The sequence below is a fragment of the Lampris incognitus genome, chromosome 2, assembly GCF_029633865.1.
Source record: "Lampris incognitus isolate fLamInc1 chromosome 2, fLamInc1.hap2, whole genome shotgun sequence".
Lineage (NCBI taxonomy): Eukaryota > Metazoa > Chordata > Actinopteri > Lampriformes > Lampridae > Lampris > Lampris incognitus.
In genome coordinates this window covers 26,925,249-26,945,691 of record NC_079212.1, presented here as the reverse complement: position 1 = coordinate 26,945,691, position 20,443 = coordinate 26,925,249, and the positions used below count along the sequence as shown (strand labels likewise).

At 41.9% G+C, this 20,443-nt stretch overlaps 2 protein-coding genes across 3 annotated transcripts; both read right to left on the bottom strand.

Annotated features, from left to right (window-relative positions):
• Nucleotides 1-60: 60 nt before the first annotated feature.
• Nucleotides 61-6,824, bottom strand: dnase1l1l (deoxyribonuclease I-like 1-like). The gene is made up of 10 exons (XM_056273789.1): nucleotides 6,738-6,824; nucleotides 2,554-2,624; nucleotides 2,218-2,379; nucleotides 2,034-2,122; nucleotides 1,828-1,914; nucleotides 1,622-1,743; nucleotides 1,412-1,524; nucleotides 647-804; nucleotides 308-404; nucleotides 61-169 (listed from the first exon to the last, which is right to left on the bottom strand). The coding sequence occupies exons 3-10, from the start codon at nucleotides 2,359-2,361 to the stop codon at nucleotides 89-91; spliced, it is 891 nt and encodes a 296-aa protein (XP_056129764.1). The 5' UTR covers nucleotides 2,362-2,379; nucleotides 2,554-2,624; nucleotides 6,738-6,824; the 3' UTR covers nucleotides 61-88.
• LOC130107267 (TRAF3-interacting JNK-activating modulator) lies at nucleotides 6,670-16,861 on the bottom strand. Of its 2 annotated transcripts, XR_008809804.1 has the most exons (16): nucleotides 16,716-16,861; nucleotides 15,532-15,996; nucleotides 15,235-15,358; nucleotides 14,998-15,121; nucleotides 14,845-14,872; nucleotides 14,647-14,676; nucleotides 14,298-14,393; nucleotides 13,426-13,497; nucleotides 12,918-13,058; nucleotides 12,315-12,452; nucleotides 12,099-12,234; nucleotides 11,648-11,793; nucleotides 10,855-10,971; nucleotides 10,547-10,691; nucleotides 7,022-7,186; nucleotides 6,670-6,848 (listed from the first exon to the last, which is right to left on the bottom strand). XR_008809804.1 is itself a non-coding variant. In XM_056273787.1 (14 exons), exons 2-14 carry the CDS (start codon nucleotides 15,961-15,963, stop codon nucleotides 10,491-10,493), a joined length of 1,785 nt encoding a protein of 594 aa, XP_056129762.1. In that variant the 5' UTR covers nucleotides 15,964-15,996; nucleotides 16,716-16,861; the 3' UTR covers nucleotides 10,180-10,490. The 2 variants fall into 2 exon arrangements, 1 of the variants encoding a protein (XP_056129762.1); XM_056273787.1 differs by lacking the exons at nucleotides 6,670-6,848; nucleotides 7,022-7,186 and having other exon boundaries at nucleotides 10,180-10,691.
• Between the last annotated feature and the right edge of the window lie 3,582 nt (nucleotides 16,862-20,443).

Here is a 20,443-nt window from a genome sequence, read left to right as displayed (position 1 = left end):
CCATTCTAATAAGAATTAAACCCAGTTAAAAATCAGTTAAAGTTATGATGACAGCAGTGTTTTCAGATGGTTGGTTGCCATGAGTGGTCTAGAGTTCATTGCGGAGGAGGTAGCGGTGTTTAGGCTTTAGGTCAACTTCTACTGGGAAGTGGTCACTGACCTCCAGAGCCTAAAAGCCAATCAAATGAATCCATGTTAATAAAAACAAACAAATAGTGAAAAAAACAAAGATCAAAATAAATAGTGGAAGAAAATGTAAAAAGAGCTTTAAGTTGACCACATTTGTGCTTGTATAAGAAAAGTTCACCTCCTCCTCAGTCAAATGGAACTGCTCTTTAAAGTTGAACGGCTGAGCTGAACCTGGCACGACACCAGAGGAGATCTCCCGCCCATGGACAATGATCCTGTTGATGGATGAATATGCAGAGGACATATGACACGTTTCCTTGTCTGATTCAGATGATCGCTGCCATGATATTCCTAACACCACGTGGACCTACAGCACTTGTCATTTCAAAAGATCATTAGGTCTCCTCGTTTTGATTACAAAGTGACTCCCCATCACCACGTCTCGACATGGGAAGAGAGCGTAAACAATCGCTTGTCGCATTTGGTCGGTCTTGTGGAGGCGGCACCAGTCACTGACCTGTCATAGGCACAGTGTGTTTTTCCACGGACAGTCGTATCCTGCTCATCTCCGATTAGCCAGCGGAATTTGGGGTCACTCCTCAGACGTACGGCCCTTAAGCCCTTGATGGTGACATAGCTGCAACCCGCATTAAGATCCCCCAAGATAATCACATTCTAGGCAAGGGGAAGAAAGTAAAGAGGGAAGAAGAGTAACTAAAATCACTGACCAGTTTCATCATATGTGGAAAAGAAAGCCTCCATTAGACCAAATGATCCGGCCAATTACCCCACTCTTGCAAGCCGTCCCGGTTGCTGCTCCACCCACTCTGCCGGTCTGGGGAGGGCTGCTGACTACCACATGCTTCCTCCGATACATGTGAAGTCGCCAGCCGCTTCTTTTCACCTGACAGTGAGGAGTGAGGAGTTTTGCCAGCGGGACGTAGCGTGTGGGAGGATCACGCTATTCCCCTCCAGTTCCCCCTCCCTGAACAGGCGCCCCGACCGACCAGATGAGGCGCTATTGCAGCGACCAGGACACACCCACATCCGGCTTCTCATCCGCAGACACAGCCAATTGTGTCTGTAGGGACGCCCAACCAAGCCAGAGGTAACACAGGGATTCGAACCTACGATCCCCGTGTTAGTAGGCAACGTAATAGACCGTTGCACTATCCGAATGTCCCCCAAATGAGGAAACTTGACCATTGTTATGACATAGATCCAAAGTATCTAATAGATTTGAATAGCTATGACCAAAAGAAAAAAATTTTTTTTAACCCACGTCAGTGTTCCACTTCTTGTTGATTTCTCTGAAGACAGTATACAGTTCATCAATCTCTTTCATGGCTGTTTTGGGGCTGGTGTGCTGGCCAATCAGGACCAAATCCTTAGCCACTGCAAAAGAAGCCACGTGTGACACACCTTGCATGATGGTGTTCATATTTTTTTTTTTCTTAAAAATCCCTAAAAAGTGTCATTCTTTTCTTCTCACGGGTTGTAGGGGAGTGGAATCGGACAATGAAAGGCTCCCTGGAGAAAACATCTGTTTCATTGGTTCCTTCCCCCTCCAGTTTGGGATATTGATATAGTGCTCTGACTTGTAGCAGGTTGTCTCTAGAGATGATAAGAAGGCAAGAGGAAATATGGGATGGTTTGCACGGGAGCTTACTATTTTTCCGTTATCGGAAGGTCGTTTACCTGTAAATGTAGACATATTGTTCCTTGTAGGATTTCTTCCCCAGTCTCTCGCTCTCCATGTAAGAGTATGAATTGGCTTTGTCAAACCTGGTGGTAAAAAGGCAGAACAGGGAGTAGTTGGAACACTATTTTACAAAGATTGAACAGAGCTTTGACAGGTTTTTGCTATTTCTGACCCCCAAAAAAATGTTTATCGAAGCTTGCACCTGTTGAGGTCCTTGACTAGCATAGGTATGGCTTCCCCCTTAGAGTCTCTGACCTCTTGAATTAGACACAGGTCGCACCGAGCGAGGATCTTGGACATGAAATAGAGATAGAAATCAGCTGTCTTACTCTGTGTGAATGTTATTCTACTTGCGGTTAAAGATTGTGCACACATCCTGCGAATACCTTTAGTAGAAACCCCATAACCTTTTTGTTGCTAGCCTTTGCCTCTCCGAAGCTCTGAACATTGAAGGCACAGATCTTCAGGGATTGTGCCATATTCAACACACACAGGCCCACAACACACAGCAGGAGAACCGGAGGCCTCATCTTGAGGTGCTCTTCTTTCTATAAACACGAGAGAGGCGAGAGCACCGTTTTCCATCTTGTGAGTTACATTAGAAAACCTTGTAAGACGTCTGCACCGACATAGTAATTAAACGCTTATTATAATAACATCATATTTCTCTATGATGACAAGATTTGGCTCAACGTTAAGTCGATGGCACTGCAGTCTCTTACCTGTCGATGCTAGCTTGCCTGGGAGATTGACCTCAGACCAGAGAAGATCCATCTGCTGAATGGCCCTTGGTCTATTTGGGGAACATACAGGTAAACCTAAATGAAAGACCGGGAGTGTGGTGGACGTGCTGTGTCAGTATTCATCAAGAATGGAGCTTCATCTGGAACTGTTAAAAACCACTCAACACAATGAACAATGGACTGTGTGTCCCATTCAGTTAATTCAACTGCTGATTGTGTATTGTCTCTAGGTTTGAGAAGGATCAGACAATAGATGATGCCATATGATTTGTAGTTTTTTAATGGACTTTTCCGTGGATTTCAGACCATAAACAAAAGCAAGTGTCATATCGAACCGAGGGAATGCATCCCTCAGCTGTGTGCTTCATAGCGGCAGTGTCCGTCAAACCTCTGGAAGAAATGTTAAGTGTTTTGATATGTGCCAGCAACACAAGTAAAATCAAGTAAAATCACAATCAGTGTGTTTTGCAGTTTGATTGGCATAGTTTAAGTTGTTACAAGGGTTAAATCGTTTTAAGATAATGATTTTCCTCCATAATCCACCACCATTCCCCTATTGGAATTTCTCTTGTGATCATACATATATCACGATTCCCAGCTCCAAGATGACGCGTCCATTGTCTTAACCGCTTATCCTGCTCCAAGATGTCGCAGTCTTCAGTAATTTTGATAAGCCTTTTTATCTGGGTGTAGTGCGCTTCTCACTTATTGCGTTTGTGGATAAAATAGTATTTTTCTCTCATACGCCAACAGTCAAAGTTATAAATGTATTGATACTTGCATGGAGAACATTTTTCAAATGTGTGTTTGAAAAATCACATTTTCACATCACATTTTCTTTTTATATATCTTGTAAATTCATATAATTTTGTTATCCTGTTTTAATGTTATATCCTTCTCTCACTAAGTTATATGACTTTTTTTTTCTTTTTTACATGGTGGTGGTGGTGGTGTGGCTCAGGTCCTGGGCTGTTCCGGTGGCGCCTGGACACTGCTTGGCATCCTCCTCATCATATTCTTCATACATTTTATAAGTCCATTATAATCCTGTTATCCTCTTTCAAGGTTGTATTGTGTAAATTGTGTAAACACAACATCCATTGCACGTTGTCTGTCTTGCGAGAGAGATCCCCCCTCTGTTGCTCTCCCTGAGGTTTCTACCTATTTTTTCTTTTTTTCTCCCTGTTAAAGGTTTTTTTTTTAGGGAGTTTTTCATTATCCGATACGATGGTCTAAGGAAAGGATGTTGTGCTGCTGTAAAGCCCACTGAGGCAATGTTGTAATTTGCGATGTTGGGCTATGCAATTAAAATTGACTTGACTTGTTTGTCTCGCATTTTCGTGTTTCCTGCTGCTTCGATAAGACATTGTTTTATGGACATATCAAATATCTCCTTCAACTCAGACTTTCTATTCTGAATATGCGTTGCCATTTAATTTACAATTCAAAATCAGGGGGACTCACATTTGTCAAATTGTCATCCTATTTGACCACATGAATCCAAAAACACTCAAACCATTTTATGCCAGACAACATGCCTTTGAGACTCATTTAATGCTGTTATTATTGTAAGATGGATTTTTTTCCCCATTAAATGGAGCTGTGGCATGTGAGAGAGAAGCTGCCCAACTCATATATGTTTAGTATGTTCTTGCTTAGGTCATGAGTTTCTGTTTAACATAGTGCATTACTTATTCATGTTGATGTGACATTTATACATGCATTTCTGTTTTTGCTGCAACTGCATAGAGTGGGGAGTCATAAAAATTCAAAGTGTGAACTATGGATGAACCGACTATCACATGCGCTCCTCTGGTTCAGCACCCTGAATGGTCCCCCAGTAGGCAAGCGATCCATGAGGACAGACTCCAACCAGCTGAAAAAATGCTGCCAGCCATGACAGCTGGATGCTATGAGCCCCGTTCACCTGGAATATAGGCATGAAGGTTTTGTTTATGGATTTTTTCTTTAACACCATTGAACATTAAAAGGCCTTGTCTAAAAGGCAATGTACATCTGTGACTGACAAATGTAGCACTTCCTCCTCTGTTTACTAAATGTACTTCCTCCTCGGTTTCTGTCTCAATAAATTTACCACGCACTGTTCTACCGACGAGATTATAGCATATATATATATTATTGACTATTGCAAACTGTTCTCTTCTCTCACATCTTTTCTCTCTCTCTGAATGATGTCTTCTCCTTTCTCTTTTCCTGTGTGTGTGAATGGTGTGATGTGAGTCTCTCTTGTGTACAATATTTTTTTTTGGGGGGGGGTGCAATTTACCTTGGTGCAGCAAGGTAAATTGTGACCCCCCAAGAGAAATTGTTAGCACCAGCCATCACTGGTGTGCACGTGCAGTCTGTCCTCCTCCCAGGTCTCCATGGTGATGGTGGTCACCACCTGGACACTGCTTGGCACCCCCTCATCACATTTTTTTTTAATATATCTTATAAATCCATATGATTTTGTTACCCTGTTTTAATGTTATATCCCTCTCTCACTAAGCTTTGTGACTGTTTATTTATTTATTTTTGTCTCCATGGTGATGGTGGTCATGTGGCTCGGGTCCTGGGCTGTTCTTTTGGCATCTGGACACTGCTTGGCATCCTCCTCATCATATTCTTCATATGATTTATAATTCCATTATAATTCGTTTATCCTCTTTCAATGTTGTATTGTGTAAATTGTGTAAACACAACATCCATTGCACGTTGTCCATCTTGGGAGAGAGATCCTTCCTCTGTTGCTCTCCCTGAGATTTCTTCCTATTATTTCTCCCTGTTAAAGCGTTGTTTTTTTAGGGAGTTACTCCATATCCAATACGAGGGTCTAAGGACAGGATGTTATGTTGCTGTTAAGCCCACTGAGGCAAATTTGTAATTTGTGATTTTGCACTATACAAATAAAATTGACTTGACATGACTCCTCTGTCGTCCATGAAGGTGTAAATGGTAGGAGCCGTTGTGACGTATGGATGGTGAATAATGTCTTAGGAGACTCTTGTCAGGGGATACACAAGTTGTTGGATGTGAAACTGACTCTGGCCCTACTTTAAACAGTCTTTTCACCAGATAAATTCATTTCTCTCTAGTTAAAATGTGATGGTAGCTACTATAAGATTTTAAAATGACTGGGGGGACACTGCCAAAGGTGGCTGAGAATGACAGAGCTAAGATCCTGTGGAACTTCAAGTTCCAGGCTGACAAGCTGGCTAACCAACCAGACATTGTGGTGGTCACCAAGGAAAGGAAAGACAGCAGTAGTGATCAATGGAGCAATCCCAAGCGACAGCAACATCAGGAAGAAAGAGCATGAGAAGCTAGAGAAATACCAAGCCTGAAGGAAGAATTAGATCAGATGTGGAAGGTCAAATCCACAGTAGTTCCAGTGGTAATAGGAGCACTAGGGGTTGTGACCCCCAAACTGGGAGAGTGGCTCCAGCAGATTCCAGGAACAACATCTGAGGTCTCTGTCCAGAAGAGTGCAGTCCTAGGAACAGCTAAGATACTGCCGCAGAACCCTCAAACTGCCAGGCCTCTGGTAGATGACCCGAGCTTGAGGAAGACACTCACCACCCAAAAAGGGTGGGAGGGAGATCTTTTTTTATATATGTGCGTGCGCACATGTTTAATACTTCTGTAGGTGCAACCAAACAGGCACAAAATGTACTTGGCAGCAACTGAAGAATACAAGATGAAATCTTCAATTAGGTTAAATGCACTTATTGTAAGTCACTTTGGATAAAAGTGTCGGCTAAATGACTGTAATGTAATGTAATGTAATGTAATGTAATGAAATATAAAAATATAATTCATCCAGGTAAGGTATAATTTAATTACAAGCAATTATGAGGTTGTTTAGCCTACCCTACCTAATTAAACAGCATTCAGTGGCAACATTCAACATGTATATCTTCAAGTAGTTAGTAAAATTTTATCCAAGCAAAAAAAAAAGCGATTTTTTTCCAGCCATCCCAACACTGCCCATATTTAATATTGTCTATTTGAAAGCAACACCTAAATGCCTTTATACATACAAGTCTCCAAATTTGTGCTTACTAGATATTCAAATCTGACCTCCATTATAGCCAATAAAAAAAAAGAAAAAAGGCTGACCCCCAAAAAACAGGTGGGGGTCCACCACCGCCACCACCACTCACACAGGTTGAAGAGTTGAAGAGATGGCCCTCAGTCAAAACAGTGGGCGATCTATTCCTGAAGGCATCTCTGGGGGAACTCATCTGACCCAACCACCCCCAGGACACAAGAGCCTGCATAAGAGGGTGTCAAATTAATGATATATGTACATTCGTCCTTTTGCCAGTGTTAGCTCAGTGACACCCACCCATCCATCCTTAGTTGTCCTTCAGACATCATAATCGATTTTAAGGTGACTCAGTTATATATTTGAACTAAAACAGCAACTAAAACAGTTATTGCCTACCTGAACTCCTTCATTCAGGTCTATGCACCCTCCTGCTGCCAATGAAAGGCACCTGGTACTACTACCACAACAGGGCCCTAAGTCGCTAGCTAGACTCTTCTCTTCTTCTGTACTTCTGAGGTAGAAAGACACAGCTCTTCTGCAGACACCTCTGCACTTGATGGACTGAAGAAAAAGAAAAAAAGAAAGAAAAACAATCTGCTGCTATGCTTCTGTGCACTCTATGTATTGCCTCTGTGCACTTCCTGTTGGCACATATCGGACTCAAACTTAGCTTTAATACACTCGTGTTGTTCTCTCCTGCCTAGCTCCTCGCTTACATTGTATCAGCTTTCAGATGTATGTCACTTTGGATAAAAGCATCTATTTAAATGAAATTGTAACTTTGAAAAATTGTGATGTGGCCTGCACATTGTTGTAAAAGTAAAATTCAAATTGGGTGGAGCACTTTTCTGGGTAAAGTTCTAATTTAACTGTCTAATCTTCTTCATTTTCTACCAGTTACTGATGGTGTAATCTGTCTGGTGGAGCCTTCTGCCATAACAGACCTCCATGCAGCTGTAATTTCTCTTAATACGCCACAGATTTTTCATAATGGGTTAGAGTAGAGCACAAAAAATGTAAATTTTCATTACAGGAGGATGATGAAGACACCTTATCGGCTGCCACAGAGAGGGAAGATACAGAGAGGCCTATTGAGGTTTACACCTTAAAAATAATATCTAACAGTTGTTGATAGTGTTGCACCATAACAAAACTTGCACCTTCTATGTCTCTAACCAAGCATTATCATAAATTACAATGAGGAAGATGGTCCATCCACCTCCACAGCACAGCTTACTTCAGTAAGATGTTGTTCAGCATTGGCCCATGAATAAAAATGAAACTAAGTAGTCCTAGCACTGTGAAATTCAATGTAGTTTTTTGTTTTTGTTTTTGTTTTTGTTTTTGTGTGTGAGTGTGTGTGTGTGTGTGTGTGTGTGTGTGTGTGTGTGTGTGTGTTCCTATAGCTCGCTGTGAAACAGCTGTACAAGGTACACTTAGAGAAACAAATTGAAAGGTCTAATTTAGAAAAGGCTGAAGATGCAAAAGGCAAAAATAGAAATACAGCTGCTGTAACATCAGTTAAAGAGGGACGAGGTGCTCACAGGTGGATGATTTTACTTGTTTGAACAACATAAAAAAATATTAACTACTGTACTGCATTTGTACTTGCAGGAAATAAAGAAGACTTCATGAAAAGAAAGGCATATTGCATTTATTTGACACTGGGGAGGTGATGGGTGAATCAGAAATACGTCAGCGGGGTGGTCAGGATGGTTATCAGGATTGTTCACTGGTTGAGCAGGATGTTGTTCTCCTCTAATTGTGGCAATGGTGTGGAGAATCACACATGCCACAATAATGTCTCATGCCCTTTCTGGAGTGCCCCTGAGCCTACGAAGGCACTGGAGCCGGGCCATGAGCATCCCAATGGTCATCTCTACCCTGGCTGGTATCCTGCAGTGAGCCAAGTTATAACGTTACTGCAAGCTGACCTCAGGATCAGGGTAAGGGGTCAGCAAATAGGGCTGGCAGGGGTACCTTGTTTTCTGTGACGCAAATTTTGCTGAGGTTTGCTGGAACCTACTGTTTATTTATTTATTTATTTCCTTCCTTTTTTCTCCCCAGTTGTACCTGTCCGACTACGCCACTCTTCTCTTCCGAGCTGTCCTGGTTGCTGCTCCACCCCGTCTGCCGATCCGGGGAGGGCTGCAGGCTACCACATGCTTCCTCTGATACATGTGGCGTCACCAGTCGCTTCTCTTCACCTGACACTGAGGAGTTTCGCCAGGTGGACGTAGCAAGTGGGAGGATCACGCTATTCCCCCAGCCCCCCCCCCCGAACAGGCGCCCCAACCGACCAGAGGAGGCGCTAGTGCAGCGACTAGGACACATACCTAAATCCGGCTCCCCACCTGCAGACACGGCCAATTGTGTCTGCAGGGACGTCCGGCCAAGCCGGAGGTAACGCGGGGATTCAAACCGGCGATCCCCATATTGGTAGGCAACAGAATAGATCGCCACGCTACCTGGATGCCCCTGCTGTGGTGATTTTGTGTGCCCCTTCACGAAAATCAAATGCCCATCCTAAGTCATTCAAATATCCGCATATCGTTGGTGTTCTATGCATTTTGGAACAATAGAGCTCTATTTGTGCAAAATGAGTATAAGTATTACACAATGTCAAAAGAACTCATTTTATACTGACAAACGTCAATTGTGAAACCACACATGAGTAATTTGTTATACTCAAACAAATCTAATATTTGGTGTTTCATTGAGCTTTCAACTTAACCATCACTTTGATAAGCATATTGCTTGTGTTATGACTTTATAATCAATATCATTTATTAATTAAAAAAAACATGACTGATGTTTTCTGAGCCTTTGGTTTGGGCAAATGGCGTCCTGCGTTAAACAGCTGTATTTCCTCGACAGCACCACCACAACCCTAAAATGACCGCACCTCCTCCATCAGACCAGGATTTAGTAAAGGACTTCGTGTCACCTTGATGCTGTTGGTTGGTTTCACATGTTTTTTTTTCCAGTAAACCAACGTAGGGAATCCAGGGGGCAGCCCGGAAACCACCGCAGTCAGGACGCGAACCCGAGTCTCCCGCACCACAGGCGACTGCATTAAGAAGTCAACTGAAGGGTCCGACTCGTTAGCCAAGGGCTTGTCAGAGTCATCCGTGGTCGTTGCACTACCTGCCACCTTCGGGAAGCGCGTATCGGCTCTCTCACAGCCCTGGGCGCACGCGCTTCCGATGGCCTCACCATCCCACTTCTGACACCATTGTCGCGAATATTAGGAGGGCAGCCGGGAAACCGCCGCACCCGGGACGCGACCCTGGATCTCCCGCACCACAGGTGACAACGTTAACCAGTCGACTAAAGGGTCCAACCTGCTAGCTAAGGGCTAGCGAGTCTAGTCATCCGTGGTCGTTACACCATGTCAGCACATTTCACTAAAAATAGTTACCACACGTCCATCATTGTTTCTCCCACATCTGTATTACCAAGTTCATCAAAAAGACACTCTTACTAAACAACTTGCAAATGTAAGAGTGCGTCCATTTGTATAATAATAATAATAATAATAATAATAATAATAATAATAATAATAATAATAATAATAATAATAATGATAATAAACGGCTGCTTTTTGCTACTGAATGTTCTCATGTGTGTTTGAACTTTTTTCAGTACAGTACGCGGCATGGAAGTCAGTGCGTTATGTCATATCTCTTACATTCAACTGAGCTATGTTTCTAAAAAAATCCCAAATTATTAAGGAATACACATAGTGGTTTTAAAATATAACGCTACAAATAAATAAATAAACAACACCCTGAAGAAATCTTATTTTCACATGTGTAACTAGACTTGGTTACAGAAGAATAACATCCCCGAGCAGTGTTCATATTCATATTGGTCTGAAACACCCTGAGTGCCGAGGAGAGGCCATTTCCATTAGATAACCTTCGATGCGTGTCTCTATGTCCGAGTACACGTCTTCCAACTGATCTCTGAATGGGGGGTGCCAGAACCATAGCATGGCGACCGCTGCCACAGCCAGGAGTAGAACAAGGAACAGGCACACCTTCCTCCAGGAGCCACACAAGTTCTACAAGGACAACAGGAAGTTATAAATTGGATACACCGTGGTGTATTTTAATACAGGCAAGGACATTAAGGGACGCTATCTCTCGCTCACACTTAACCTCTTTCTCTCTGATGCACCCCCCCCCCCACACACACACACACATACACACAAAAACCCTGCTCACCCTTCTGCTGTGACGATGGCTGAGCTGTCGAAGCTCATCCCTGCATTGTGTCAGTCGGGCCTGGCTGGACTGACACTCCTGCTCCACAGCTTCTAGCTCTGTCTCCAGCTCCTCACACTACACACACACACACACACACACACACACACACACACACACACACACACACACACACACACACACACACACACACACACACACACACACACACACACACACACACACAGATTTTTTTCTCTCTCCAATTGCCGTCCCGGTCGCTGCTCCACCCCCTCTGCCGATCCGGGGGAGGGCTGCAGACTGCCACATGCCTCCTCCGACACATGTGGAGTCGCCAGCCGCTTCTTTTCACCTGACTTCGAGGAGTTTCGCCAGGAGGATGTAGCGCGCGGGAGGATCACGCTATTCCCCCCCCCCAGTTCCCCCGCCCTCCCGAACAGGCACCCCGACCGACCAGAGGAGGAGCTAGTGCAGCGACCAGGACACATACCCACATCCGCCTTCCCACCCGCAGACACGGCCAATTGTGTCTGTAGAGACACCCAACCAAGTCGGAGACTGCCACGCTACCTGGACACAAACATTGATTTCTTTAGGGAAAGCCCCTACTGGAATTTGTATGCCATATGAACGCCAATGGGTGTACAGATACTGATGTGGCGTCTCAACCACCTCTGATGGCCTCTTAAAGTTTGTAAGTGTGCACGTGATCTGTATGGATTAAAATGATTAATGTGCTACAGTATACAATGGTACAGCCCATCATCAGAGAGGGTTGCCAACCTCCTCTCACCTCTCTCTCCTTTTGTTGGAGTTTGTCCTTAGTTTGGTGGAGCTCTTTCTCCAATTGGGAGCTCCTCTTCATCACCTGGTTCTCCTCTGGCACCCCTGGCGGCACAGACATCTGTACCACGGAGTCACGGCGCTCTGCGCTGTCATCTAGAAGTTGGGACAAGTGTGGGTACTTCATTTTTGCTCACATCAATAGAGTACCAGCATTTCATGTAGAAAGCAGTTTACATGTTCCCCATGAACCACATGATCCCTCCACACGATCAGATGAAACAGCCAGACTTGCTGACACAGAGAGAAATTACTTTCTCTTGAAAGAAAGAATACTGATACTATTATCAAAGTTGCCTTTAATGACTAATTTATCTGACCATTTGTGAGATAACTTAACAAAATAACAACCCAAGACTGCAGTCTGGGAGAAACTATTCTTCTTGGTCCATAGCTCTGACCTCTGAGGCTCTGGATTTCATCTCTCAGCATCTGGTTGTCCTCTTCCAGCACAGAGATGTTGTACAGAAGCTCCTTCTTCTCTTGGTGCAGTGACTCCACTATCTCTGTCAGCTCTGCCTCTCGGCCCCTAGACAGCTGCATCGGGGACACAGAAATATTAGCAACCACTCAGATTAAAATAAATGCACCGATCATATTCCTCTGTGTGCCAGTACCTGCAGTTGGCTGTGCAGCTGTTGCAGCTGTCCAATGCAGAGCTCTTGACTCTCCTTCAACTGGCCCGTATTCTGTTTCAGCTCCTCATACAGGCCCTGCCATCTCAACGCTTCCACCTTGGCCCCCTGCAGAGCTTCCTAGGGGCAGACATGGGAAGTGTTGCTGTGAGAAGCTGAGTCTCATTTTAAGCCATTCGTTACTTCTTTGAAACGTTTGAAACGTTAAAACAGACCAGGAAAGTTAATCAAATCATCAAATCACATCATATCATGTTGACAATGAGCATCCTCACCATGTCACCATCGCGAGGGTATGGTTGTCATGGTCAGTGTGTTTGTCGTAAGTGCTGTGTTGGAGAGCTCAAGACTTAATCTCAACTTCAAATTCAGGTTTAAGTTTTGTAAATGTTTCAGTCAGTTTGCATCATTTGACTTGGTCTGATCCCCACATGAGAGGAGATAACACAATATCACATATTAGGGGGACTGAGAGTGTCTATGAATATTTAAGGAAACACACCATGACAGTATTGTCATCTTGATACACGCCCCATAGTGAATGAAGTATGTAGTTATAGTTAAAGGTTATCGTGTAGGCTTTACCTGGAGGATGTCGGCCTTACTGAGGGCCTCAGCCTTCTCCTGTGTGGCTTTCTGTAGGGCAGCCAGAGCCTTCTCTTCATATACCAGTTTCTGCTTCTCCATCTGTACTAACAGTTTCTTCATTCCATCCTTAGGAAATGTCTAGAGGAGCACAAAAAACAAAATTAGATAAACCTATGAATGCTGAAAGGGTACAATATACACCTCATTAGCTTTGTTGATTATAGTTTCACTGCAATCACTGAATGCCAAACATGATTTGTATGGTAGAGTTGTTTGGGGGTTAATGTATCCAACATTTGTTGCAAATTTAAAAAATTTGAAAAATTTAAAGAGTGTGGGTTGAGCTTGCATAGAAAATACAAATAGCAGTAGTTAGTTTGTAGTAATTAAAGCTTTGCAGATTAGTAGTGTTTTCTAACTACAGCCAGACTCTAGGAAAAAAGCGACAATCTCTTAAGGCTTCAACAGCAGGAGCTTGATAACAGCAGAGTGCACTACTTCCTACCTGCAAGCAGACTTGGAGCTGTGCCTCCAGAGCCTTGATCTGGTTTCTCAGCAGATCTTCATTGCAGTGAGCCTGTGTGGGTTAGAAAAGGAAATGGATGGCTGTCACACTTGAAACCTGTAGAGGATGTAAAAATGTAACGGTTGACACACCACAGTCTGTGACAGCGTGTGGCTGTGCTGTTTGCACCCACTGGTGTGCTCAAAGAAACTTGCAGCATCGGCGAGTCTACAGTTCGACCATGATGTTAGTAAGTGGCGTAATAGTATACTGTTACAAGCAGCATAGGGTGAAGCTTGGCCAGCAACATAATTTGGAATATAATTAGGTGACATACCTGTATGGGAGACAATTTTCACTGATGAAAAAGCACTGAGAGTAGAAATTCAATTTAACCTTAGATATTCTGCTGGTCAAACCCAATGTCCTGTTAAAAGTTCCCTTTTACTGTTCACCTTCACTCATCACAGTAAGTGTAGCCAGTAGAGACCCAAAGAGAAGGTATGAAGGACATGACAGTGGTGAAGAACTCACGAAGTGGATTGCACCTATAATACTGACTGACACACCCTTCCTGTTTGAGAGCGAGAGCTTCCTAGTCAGTATATGATGCAGGAAGCTTCAAACCACAGGCCACAATCATCACCTCAGGGCCAAAGCAGACATACATTGACAGACAGCTCGTTGACAGTTTTACAAAACAATACCTCAGTTGGAAGCAACACACATTTTAACATTGAGCAACAGTGGATGAATGCAACAGCTCCACAGGAAATGCGATGTATTTCTGTTGTTTGGCGACCAATGTCAAATGACAGGCCGGGATTTGATATAGCCAGTGAGAGGAGGGTAGGAGGAGAGGCGAGTCGTACCGTCCATATTGTGTTGGAGGAGTTCGCGAGGGTGGAAGCATTCTCTTGAAGGACAGCCAGCTTCTTCTTTACTGCCTCTTCTCTCCACAGAGCTTCCTAAAAGAGTAAAGACAACAGAGGGAAGAGGGGCACAACACAACGACACTAAAGTTTAAAGTCATTCAAGGTTTTCAATGAAGTTTTCTAACAAGCAATTATAATAATCTTGTGCTTAACCACGTCAGCGGTAATTTCAAGGATGATGACAATAAAACAATTTTCAAGAGGGCATCTTGACTATACGCTGCACAGTGTGTACAGTAGTTTCAAAATATATTAAGTACAGATGGCTGTGAAATGACAGCTTTACCTTCAGGTAGTCAGCAAGCCGGTGAATATCCTGTTTTGTGAGAGATTAGATATGACAGACTTCATTCATTTAATTAGGTTAATTTAATTAGGTTTAGTTAATTTTTTTCTAATCTGCAGTCACTGTAAAATTGCTTAACCTCCCATGCATCACCATGACTTCTATCAATTGACCTCCCAAGCAACAAGTGGGACTCACCAATGCTTTTACAGTGACAAAGCCAGGCCTGCAAAAAGAGAAAGACATTTCCTGAAAGCAGGCTTTATTGTAGAGAGACTGAACATATCTCTCTCCGGTATACAAGGTGAGGCTGAGTGATCAAGGAATGAGGGAGATCAGGGTCAAACTCACTCTGTCTGTACACTGGTTTCATGCAGGGTCTTTTTCTGCAAAATCATTTCTTTCGGAAGGGAGACTTTTTCAGCTTGGGGAATCTTTCCATTTTGGAACGCTGTTCTGGTGTTTGTTTTTTTGCCTTCACAGAGAGAGAAAAATAAGAACGAATAACAGAATTTTCTGTCGGCAAAATGAAAAAAAAAAGTACAGTGAGACCATTACTTTTTTTATGGCTCTCTCTTTTTGCAATACCTTCCACTTTCTGCTGGGTGGGTTCCTGGATCACTGGTGTGGAGGTAGATGATGGTGCCACTTGCTTTTTTGTATGATTTTTTCCTTGCCTTGCCACTGGTATAGGTTCTGACCACAATGAAACCTTGGGAAATCAGCAGGGAGGAAGAAAATGGAGGAAAAACACAACATTTGAAATGTTATTTCCTACAGAGATACAAGAAGGGACTTATCATAGTCATGGATGGATCCATGGCAGAATTGTACAAGTGATTTTAAAGGACATGGTGGGTCTAGGCAGCAGATTCCATCCATTACCCATTCACTAGTGCTTGGGTCATCACTTCCTGTGCCGCTGCCTGGTGTGAACATCACCAGTGAGTGTCCATCTGACAATGGGGTTACTTTGATATTTGTTTTCAATGTCTCTGATTCACCGATCAGACCAGGATGTTTTGCTGAATATATCTTTGCCAGCGGTTTTCTCTTTGCAGGATGGTATCGTTCCTTCATAGACTTTAAGGAGCCTTGGTCAGGGCTTACTGGTCTTCTCCTCTGAAACTCCAGGTGTCTCTTATAGTGTAGTTCGTCTTTCAATAATCTTGTATCAAATTCCCTCGTGGGGCTCCGACATGAGGTCACATTGTTGCGTCCGCGTAGGAACTCATGTTTTGCTGCTCTTCTCTCCTGTATTTGATCAAAATATTTCCCTGCAGAGGGCTGTGTTAGACTCATGTCCAGGGTGTCCATGGTGGATCTTCTGGCTGTTACAGCGGCTCAAACCTGTGGTATGATGGGAAATTTTTACAGAAAGTGTATTAGAACTTTAATCATTGTTACCTGCATGCAAGCAAATGTCTTTACAGTGAACATAATAGATTGTTTAAAAATGTGCAAAAAAAACCAACAAAAAAAACAAAAACAGAACACTTTCACAGTGCAGTATGTCAGCTCATAGGACACAAATGAAGAGACATATGCTACATGTCAAGCATTTTACTGTACACTAAGTTTCACAAAGTTATAGTTGGGTTTTTGGAGCAATTTAGAAATCGCTTTCATTTAAAACATTGTGTTTAGAATTCATCCATAGACTATATTGCTTCATATCTTGTTGATCTGGTTCGAGTGTACTCATGAGAAGGCTTCCAAGAATATATATATACACGTTGAATAAAATAAGATAATAAGTAGAAAAGCCCACCTGGCTGTCAACAATACATATATCGTATGGTACATGTATGGTTCAACATTGCATTTGGTATGTTAGCACTGTTGATCCACTGCAGTAGCACCAGCATCAGTTGCTGTTGTATTTTGCAAATGCAACGATTTGAATTTTCTTTATTGTTGAACACCAAATTATCAAGAAAAGACAGAACAGAACACACAACGTGCACAAGGACAAGAGAAATGTGATCTCATGTTGGCTGTGAAAGAAAAGTGTGCAGGATTATGCAAGGAAAAATGGAGTTGAGTAATCTTGAAGTTAATGTACTTACTTTCAGAGCCATTTCATTGATTGTGATGAGGTCCTGGGGAGTGGCTATAAAGCCATCCATTTGCTTTCTCTTCTAAAATAGTGTCCGGTAGTTACGGTGTTTGTCTTGTAGCTGTTTTAGTCAAACATATTTTACAGGAAGTAATGAGCGCCATGCCGTCATATGTTCCTCTATCTAACCAGCCACTCGCTTCAAACTGATGCCATACACGGGTGGGCCCCAAGATTACAGACGGACCAAGCCAGTTCCCCCTGTAGTTTGGGATAAAATGTGTCAATTGGAAGAACAAGTTATAGGTGATCACATGCCTCTCAGACGCTTAATTTCAGCAGCATTCAGATTAGTTTTTAAATTAATAAACATAGATTAATGATTCAGATAGTAAGGCATTATGGACTTAACTGGTATCAAAATAACACTGTTTTTTATGCTATAATACAATATATGATCTGATATGATGTATTGGTGTGAGTTTATGTTACTATGAGACTGTGTGTGTGTGTGTGTGTGTGTGTGTGTGTGTGTGGTTTGTACTGAAGTGAGTGCAACACGAAATTAAAATCATTACACAAAAGTTAACAAAAGCAAAAGTTATGCTCACAAATAATACAAATAATATAACAAATGCACCTGAAAAATCAACTCACTCTAAGGCTGTAAGATACAGTGTCCATAAACCGACAGTGATATATTATATATCATTATATATATGATCGCTATGGAAGGCAAGTATCTACTGTGGCAATGCCTGAGAAACAGGGAACAAAACGATAAAAAGAAAAAAAATATATATGTGGGTCAGTATCACCACAGATTGCATTTCAACCCTCACAATACTCACACATTTTGGTCTTAATTTTCCATTCGCTTTATGTCTTGTCATAAATAGTAGACACTCAAGTTGGAGAAATATATATTAGCTGAGCTCCCACACATATTTGCAGATAACTATGGGCCAATATTCAGAGAATAAACCATAAGATATGTCCACCCTGTCATGGACATAATACATTACTGTTAAATATGTTTTGATTGCAATATTAAGATGAAAATTACATTTTCTGAAAGGTATTATGTCCCTTTAATAACATGGTTATTTATTTGCTTTGAAATTATAAATAAATAAAATATTTTATATAAACCATCTGTTATTAAAGAAACATACAATTCACACACACACACACACATATATATTAATTTAGAGACAACTGTGATATATATTTGGATGCAGTTTTTTATTTGCATATTATTGCCCCCCCACTTAGCTATTGAACACACTAGATTATATATACAGATATTTCACAGTATGATTTAATTATTATTTAAAAATATCAAGATGACAGGGTGGACCAGCACATGATGGGGTGGACACATAAAGCGGAACACACAAAGCATGACAAAATATGAAAATGAAACATTTATTCAACTTTTAAAATGCTACTACATTCTCAATCTATTTGAAATAAATCATTTCCCCCTTGCTTATTCATTTTAGAATTTAATTAATTTGTAGGTATTTGTGGTATAAAAAATGGGATGATTCACATAAACACATTCTTGAACATGTTCTTGAAAAAGTACATCTTTAAAACAGTCATAACCTTTAACAGTCATGTAAACACCAAAGAAAAACAGAGAGAAACACACTTCTGAGAAATATGAACAATGACTCATTTCAAAGAACGATTAGCTGATTGTTAGCTGTTCCGCTATAGCCATCTGTACAACTCCTCATCTCCCGATTATAAAGACAGCCAAATGATGCAGGATGAGATCGGGCAGAATATGGGAGTAGAGACTTCTCACTGCGCTGACAACACAGACTGGATAAATGGCCTACGTGTGACATGCGCTTTTGCATTGCTATTGTGAAGTTTACATAGAAGTATAAATTAACCTTTAGTGGGGCGGAATAACACAACAAACGTTCAATTTGTACTGCAGGTACAAAAAAAAAATGCACCTTGCTGAGCACCAACTGAATTCCTGCCCTCTTGCTCATCTCAACTGCTCTTCTCCATACTTCCATGAAGCCTTGTTGACCTGTACAGAGCGCTTACTGAGGACTCGTGGCTCTGGAATAAGACAGAGAATATGTCGATCTGCATACCAGGTAACGTCTTCTCTGGGACTAGGCCAGAAGAATTTGTTTATCCCGTTCTGGTGCATGCACTGAACCATTATGTTGGGCTCTTCCACTTCAGTGATAATGCCAGGATAAGCTTCGTCATCATAATTCACCACACACCATTCTCCAATGTGTTTCTCCACAATGACTTGTGGACGCCATCTGGTTTCATTTGTGCCGTCAGATGCAGGGACATGGTTATCTTCTTCACTTGTAGTTGCCTCCATTAACTGGTAACAGGGACAGTCCAACATACCTGCCTCTCTCTTGCAGAAACATGAGATGTTCTGGTATTTGAGCTTGCCTGGTGACACACTTAGCACCTGATGCACCCTCATTGTTCCTTTTATTGAGCGATGGCAGGTATCTGATGTGTGATGAAAAGACAGATGATACGATATTGAGAATTCAATGACATCATAATATATTAATTTTAACAATAAGAGTGGATGTATAGTTGTGGGAGATTGTGGTTTTAGGAGACTTTACATCCAACATCACTGTGGTACCATATGTATTGGCACAACTCTTGTCTTTACAGAGGTATGTACATGTATAACAATTTAGATATTAATTCACATTCCATTTTATTATTTTTTAGCAGATCTAACTGGGTAAGTATATTGGTAGGTAGGTAAATTACTTTGTTTATTTTTATTCCAGCAGACAGAACTAGGTAAGTACATAGGTAGGTATTTATGTTATATTATGATTCAGTAGTTCTACTTGGATAAGCATTGTATAAGTAGGTAAATCACTTTCTATTTTATTCTTTTTCTGCAGACTTACCGGGATAAGTATATACTGTACTGCAGTCTGCAGGTAGGTTCTGTGTCAGTTTATCTAACTGTGTAAGTATATAGATAGGTAGTTCACTTTCTGTTTTATTCTGTTTCAGTTTATCTAACTGGGTAAGTACATAAATAGGTAGGTAGGTGTTTATTCTCTTTCAACAGCTCTAACTGATTAAGTATATACGTAGGCAGGTCATTTACTCTGAATTTACTTTCAGCATTTACATTTATATCACATTTAGGTTGTTTTCTTACCTCTGGTTTTGATTCGACATCATCTTCCTATATGTAGAATAACTCCACTGAAGAGTTGGTACATTTCAGGTTTTCATAAAGGATCTGTGCATAAGGGATGTCCTCTCTATGTTTGATGGCTCTGTCTGCTGATCTCTTCAATGCTCCACCATCGCCATCTGGTGGCCCCTTTCCGTGTCCTGCTTCAAAGTAATTCCAATTGACATTTTCAAATCCTAGTTTACATGGTTCTGTGGAGAATAGGTAGAAGTTTCCTTTCTGCCAATATTGGGTGGCTGGCCCATCACTGAAGAAGTGACGTTTTTTTTATTATTATTATTTCAGGGTACCTTTGCCTTATCATCCCTAGTACTGGGTCAAGATGGGCCCAAATAGCTGTGGGGTCATGCCGTCAACTTGGAGAAATGGAGCAGAAGGTGAGAGGTGACTGGTCGCCAGCAGTATAAAGTGCCCCTGTGTGGAGAGTTGCCTGTTGGTGTGATCCTCCAAAGTGAATTTCTTGACTGTATTTGCACAAGTAATTTTCACTAAAATCAGCAGCATGAATTCAT

Excerpts from the sequence above, each read along its gene's own strand:
- dnase1l1l (XM_056273789.1), bottom strand. The coding sequence starts at position 2,361 with ATGAGGCCTCCGGTTCTCCTGCTGTGTGTTGTGGGCCTGTGTGTGTTG. Across the intron at positions 2,123-2,217 it reads TTATGGGGTTTCTACTAAAG|ATCCTCGCTCGGTGCGACCT; the intron begins GTATTCGCAGGA and ends TTCATGTCCAAG. Across the intron at positions 170-307 it reads TCCATTTGACTGAGGAGGAG|GCTCTGGAGGTCAGTGACCA; the intron begins GTGAACTTTTCT and ends ATTGGCTTTTAG.
- LOC130107267 (XM_056273787.1), bottom strand. The coding sequence starts at position 15,963 with ATGGACACCCTGGACATGAGTCTAACACAGCCCTCTGCAGGGAAATAT. Across the intron at positions 13,498-14,297 it reads CCTCCAACACAATATGGACG|GCTCACTGCAATGAAGATCT; the intron begins GTACGACTCGCC and ends TAACCCACACAG. Across the intron at positions 12,453-12,917 it reads GTAAGGCCGACATCCTCCAG|GAAGCTCTGCAGGGGGCCAA; the intron begins GTAAAGCCTACA and ends GTCTGCCCCTAG.